At 36.3% G+C, this 6,275-nt stretch overlaps 1 protein-coding gene across 3 annotated transcripts in view; it reads right to left on the reverse strand.

The window, feature by feature from the left end:
* Positions 1-3,674: 3,674 nt before the first annotated feature.
* Positions 3,675-6,275, reverse strand: part of RBM15 (RNA binding motif protein 15) — a 7,432-nt gene continuing 4,831 nt past the window's right edge. Inside the window, exons 2-3 of one of the 3 annotated variants that reach the window (XM_007449292.1) lie at positions 4,701-4,809; positions 3,675-4,040 (exon numbers count right to left, since the gene is read on the reverse strand). In XM_007449292.1, the coding sequence (XP_007449354.1) occupies positions 3,995-4,040; positions 4,701-4,809 (155 nt within the window). In that variant the 3' untranslated portion in view covers positions 3,675-3,994. The remainder of the gene's footprint in view (positions 4,041-4,700; positions 4,810-6,275) is intronic. The other 2 variants (XM_007449294.1, XM_007449293.1) reach the window with 2 other exon arrangements.

Here is a 6,275-nt window from a genome sequence, read left to right on the forward strand (position 1 = left end):
ACAATGTTTGTCGAGGACTTGGCAGAATGCTATTTAATAAATGACTACTATTAGTATTGCTGCTTTACATCAGCACCCCTCAACTGATTATCCATCCTCACTCCCCACCTGCCTAAAACTCACTTGCCTTTCAGGACTCCCTATTTTGTTGACCCAACTACTAGTTTTCTAGACTCAGCCTGCATCTTTTCCATGTATCAGCTTCTATTATTATTCATGTTTCTTGGCCTGACATCTCAATCCCAACCTCCCTCCACCATTCTATATCCTTCTCTAACTAACAAATTATCTGGTAAAGCCTTTCTTGACCACCCCAGCTTAAAGTTCATATACTCAATCATATACCCATATGGCCAGTAAAAATTCAATTAATCAAATTTGACCTGTGACATCTCTCATAGTTGTCTTAAACTATGAAGTTTTTTTCCCTGGTATTTAACTATTTACCTGTTTATATCTAGTTTCTCCAATTAGAGTACAAGTTGCTGACAGGGGTAGAGACTATTTGATACCTTGTTCTATATACTCAGCATCTTAGTTCTTAACATACAGCCAGCATTTAATTTATACAGGAACCCTACCTGAATGCTTAATATCACAGCATTTGGGTACAGAAGCATGTTAGGTAATTTTACCTCAAAATCAAAATCTCTTTTTGGTTGCTTCTTAGCAACAATCTTGTCTGAGGTTTGAAGGAATTTTGTTACTCAATAAACTCCTCTGCTTAGAACTTATAACTAGGTTATAATCCAAGTTTTTAAGTAAAAATCCTATTTTAACCAGGAAAGCTTAAAAAAGAGCAAACTTGAATGGGAAATGGTGGTGATGGTCAGATAAGCCATAACCATATATCCTATTGCAAAGAAGAAAAATAGATGCTGTACAAGCCATAAGCACTAAATTTATTGCCTCAGATAAACAGCTTGTAAATAATAATGTGCCTTAAGCTACCGTGGCAATTTATAAAATCTAGGTTGTTTTACTAAACTCAGGGTAATCCCCATTTTCAATTTTAATACAACCAGACTTTTCAAAATGAGCACAAGTCAACTCAGGGGTGTTCTTGGAACTATTTCCTTTATAGTAGAACCCTAAATTTAGATCATACAAAAGACACTGGAAAAACCACACACATAATTCCAAAGGGCAGTTTCCAATTTATAAAACCAGAACTCTAGATCTAATACTCAACCCAATTAATATTTGTTCTTCATGGTGCAGCTGGAAATAAAATGATTTCATGAGTAGTTTCAAAAAACTGTGTATCTTTCCATTTTGCATGACATGGTTTCAGATACAAATAAACAAATGCCCTGTCTGCAATATTTTTTCTTCTTCTTGAAAGATGAAGCCTGAGATCTCAGAAAGATACCAAACATGGAGAAATATGTAGAGTGTAACAAAATCTTCCTCAAATTGCCACAGTGATTTTAAATATTTTTTTACTAACTGTAAAAACTACTTAATGGGCTTTCAGTAGTCAGAGAAAGAAAACACACTGGAAATTAACATTTCCAACAGGAATAAACTGTTTAAAGAAATGTACATAAGAGATCATTTACCAACTCATAAGCACACATTTTAAAAACTGTTGAAAATGACATACTGAGAACGTAAAAACCATCATACTTCACTTTTCCCCTTTGGAAAGAGATGAAAAACAAAAATCTCATGAAAAAGAAAAATCTCATGAAAATCTCATGAAATCTCATGAAAAAGAAAAATTCTCTTCAAAATATTTGATCCCATTTAAAATAAAGCAAGGAAACCTAAGTTGTATTATACATTCAAGAAGCTGTGCTTGTATTAAGCGGCCAAAGCCTCACACTTGATTAATGTTGGAGGGAGGGGCTGGAAGGGCTCAGAAGGCTGGCAGGGCTAAATGGACAATGAAAATGGTTAAGAGCTAGATCTTCCTCAACACTGCCCATTCACCTCCTAAAGTTCGTTGTAGCTACCTAATTTTATAATTAAATAAATCTCCCTGTGGAAAAAGAAAAAAATTAACTATTTTGGCTAAGTTATCTGTCATTCCCAGTCTGATAATACACTTTTTTGCTATACATACTAAAATATTCTTAACTTGGAGGTTTAGAAATCAGTGTTTGTAATAAGCAACATTTTTACACCAGCTGAGTTCTTCCAGCACCATTAAATCACCACTAAGGGTGAAGGCTATGGCTAAGAGAAAACGTCAAATTTTTGTAGGTCCATATCCATAACCAGGATTTTAATACTTTGGCTCTCACATTAAAATAATTTTTTCAAACGTCTAAAACAAATTTTAAAACTTAAAAAACTCAAAATACCAAGTAGAACAAAAGTTCTGGCCTGCAACTTTAATGCAACACTTTGGTGAGGGGAAGCTAGTAACAACAGCAGAGTACCTAAAGACTTCCAATCAGAGAAACATACCCCAAAACATTAAAAGCCCTCACCCTAATAATTATAATGCATTTTGACCTCTAAAAACCCTCTTACCTGTTTACAAGAGTTTATACAGCTGTTTGCCACTGGAACACCACCTTGCAGAGTATAAGCGTGGCATCCTTTGTTGATAATCACCTGTTGCCTAAGTAATCATCATCCCGCATGGAGACAGACAGCACTAGGCCTCTTCCATCCGAGGTTAAAATTCAAAACAAGCCCAACAAGCCTGCATTTCAAGGTGGTCTTCGTCTGCAACTAGTTAAGTTTAAAACTGGCAAACAACAATGGTGTCTGAAGGCAATGGTGCAGCACTGCTGGCTTCCTCTTGAACTCCAGCGTTGTCACTGTGCACCGAAGTCTCCTGCTGCAAACAGGGGAGTTGTTCTCCTGTACTGGAAACAGCTTCCAAAGCTCAGGAGCCCCTGTACAGGATAATGCAGGAACTAAAGGCAAACACTTTTTCCTCCTTAAGGATGCCTCCATTTTTTCCTCACAATCTGTACTACCAACCGAAGTGACTGGGCCTGAGTGTGCGTTCGTACCTATGAAACCGTCACGGTGCATGCACATCCAAGGCATGTGGAACCACAGGTCAAATAAGGCACAGATACCAAGTAACGGTTCTAATTACAAACGCTAGCTCTCAGGAACTCTTCATCCATTCAGAACTAAACCCATCACTGCATAACTCTGGTAAGAAGCCCCTGAAGATGGAGGAGCTCCTCAAATGTGTCAGGAAAGGCTTTATTAACATCATCATTAACATTTAAAAAGCAAGCGGAGCATTTCTCCTTCTTTTGGCAATTTGGTGCAAATGTTAAGAGCAAGATAAAGCAATTTCAAACTTTTCTTCAAATTAAAAATGAAACTAAGGCCAAACGTGATGGGTGAACAAAATAAATCAAAACTTAAATTTCAGCAACTCCGGCTCTTCAAACCAGCAAAGCCCCCGACTCGTGCACTGTGGTGAGGCTTACGGTGCTTGCCCCGGCTTCTTGCGTGCCAGCAAACAGCACCATTTCCTCATCAAGTTGAGGACTGAGAAGCAAATGATCCCCTTCACTGCAAACAAAGGGGGTCACAGTAACACTAGTGATCCTTCAGAATTGACACACTGTGATAGTCAAAATGATGGTCTCCCTGCTTCTTGCTCAGGACATACAAGATCTGAGCAGCAGCAAGTACCCCCTCAGCTGCAAACAAAGGGGTCAAAGGTTTGCCGTCAATTCACTTCCAGGCAGAAAAACATTTTCCTCAAAAGAAACAATTTATTTAGAATAAAACAAAAGCAGCTCAACTGTGAGCGCACGTTTGAGTGACAGCTACTTTTAAGCTGTGTGAGCCATAAAAAGGGTTTTTCTTTTCCAGAAATCTTGTGTACACAGCACAAAGCAAGGTCATTTTTTTTCCACTTAAAACACCGGCATTGGCATCACAATAGCAGATACACAACTTTAAGCTGCCATTTTAGTAAAATGCACAAATACTAAACAGATTAGCTTTCTTCCATCAAGAGGCCCATGTAAACTCCACATAAGCCACAACTTCTCTTCAAAAAGGTCCATTAGAGCTTTGAATTCCGTATCTTCATCCGTTGTTCACCAGTTTTGCTTGCGGGGGGGGAGGGGAAAAAGGTTATTCAGTACAAACGTTTACAATATTAAAAATATATATATTTCCCCTATGCCATTATAGCTAAACATAACATTAACAAGACCTTCCTGGATAGTCCACCTTGACTTCAAAAAGCACCAATAATACCCACTGGCACAAACCTTGAAATGAATTTACTGTATGAATAGACAACAAGTAGAACAATAGGGTGGATTTTTTTTTTAAAGACTGCAATTAAGTGAGGATTATAGGACTGAAAATATCCTTGGTACTCATGTAACTGAGTAAAACATATCAGAAAAAAGCAAGTTTACAATCAATTTATAATCAATATATTCTAAATATAACTTAAAAAATGAAACTATAAAAAGGTGGAGTTTAGTCAAACTTTTACCCCCTCTATTTTCATTCTGTAATTTATATGGAGCAATACAGACCTACTCCATTACTGTACAAAGGGGTCAAGATACAAAGCCTTTTAAAAATCCACCTTCATCTGTGTTACCAAAGACAGCAGCTGTTATTTTCTTTTAAGAAAACCCTCATACAAACAATCGCTAAACAGCCAAAGAACACTGTAGGACTTTTACTTTCCAACTCTGTTTACATCATACATATAAAACTCTTCATTAAGCTAGACAGTTCACCGTGGTTACCTGAAATCGTTTTCTCCCTTTAGGCACATCACTATAACCAGAATGTTAACAGGGTCAGCTCCATTTCTCTTCTTGTTCTCATACCTAACTCCTATCTCCAAACCAAACACTGTGGCAGAGACAGAAAAAAAATGTCCAGAAATTCTCTCCAAAAATTTTTTCACAAAAAAGGTCATTAAGGCCCTCTTCTCAACAGGATTTCCTAGTTCTGTTACCACAGTTTTTGGTGAGTGGTTCCTATAGGGAGCCAAACTGCAGTTCAAGCTGTACCTGCAAATGAGCAATTTCACTGTCTGAAGAAAGTGGATTTAAAATCAAAAAGACAAAAAACAACAAAAAAATTGTCAGTGAAAACCTGCTCATAAAATAGTTTTAAAATAAACCTAAACAAGTGTTTGACTCAGAAAGCAACACACACCTTACTTTTACTATTGTACCTCAAATGATCTGAGTTAAGAAGGTCCAGAGTATATATACTACCTTCAAAATGTGACAAGAGCTTATACCAGCCAGAGGATGGACATTTTAAGTTATATCCTTAAAGGGAAAACTCTTATCTACTCTCAGGTGAGAGTCAAAATATACATCTTAAACCAGGAATTTTAATTTTTTGCGTGGAAAACTCTTTATAGGGATCCCAGTTATAACCAACAAAATAATATAAAAACATTGGCTAGGAGCTGAATGATTAATTTTTCATAAACTTTGAAGTTGTGATTAAAAATCTAAATTAGCTTGATGGTTTATTTTTTTTTTTACCAGTAATACTTAATAAGTCGTTTAATGATACCCTGAAGAAATTCTTGCCATTCATTTGAACTGAGTTCCAAAAAAATCAATTAAACAAATACATTTTTTTTTAAAGTAAAAGAAACAATTGGTTGTTACAAAGAACATCCAATGTTGAGATTACGAAATTCTGGCTAATGAGAATTAGAATCAGATAGTTTTAGACGTTTGTTTTCATTACACTCTGAAGTTTTAAGTAGTTTACCAATATTATGAACCTGCACAACAGAACGAGCAACACAAATTAAGAGATTCATCTGAATGATGGCACTCTGCAGGTACACACCAAACTAAACATAATTAGTTATAATACATACATTTAGAAATGGTATCAAGCCATTGTTTCAAAAACACTGAAGCACAAACTGCCCAGATCTAACAAAAGCCACAATGTCAGATTAAGGTTCAAACAAACATGGAGCAAAACCCACAGTACTCTGCTCTTCGGTAAGCTGTCACATCAACTTAAAAAACAAAAACAAAAACCACACACACTTTGGATTAGAGTAAAATTAGATGTCATGGACTTCACTCCCTAAAAGAGTAAAATTATTTGTCCAGCCATCTTATCAAAAGATATTCAATAGTTAATGGTTAGTGAGATTATTTAAACTGGAAAAAATGTATCTAGCCACAAATTGTACTTTGACCCCACTTATGCACAGACTGCACACTTGCATAAGTTTCTGAACAGGTGTCTACTCCACATTAGCATGTCAAGCAAAGCCTTTTAAAAGCAAAAAGGACCAAAAGTCTTAATTGTAGGATTTCAGGTATTTTCCCTAC

This window comes from Lipotes vexillifer, unplaced genomic scaffold, assembly GCF_000442215.2.
Source record: "Lipotes vexillifer unplaced genomic scaffold, Lipotes_vexillifer_v1.1 scaffold393, whole genome shotgun sequence".
NCBI classification, from domain to species: Eukaryota; Metazoa; Chordata; class Mammalia; order Artiodactyla; family Lipotidae; genus Lipotes; species Lipotes vexillifer.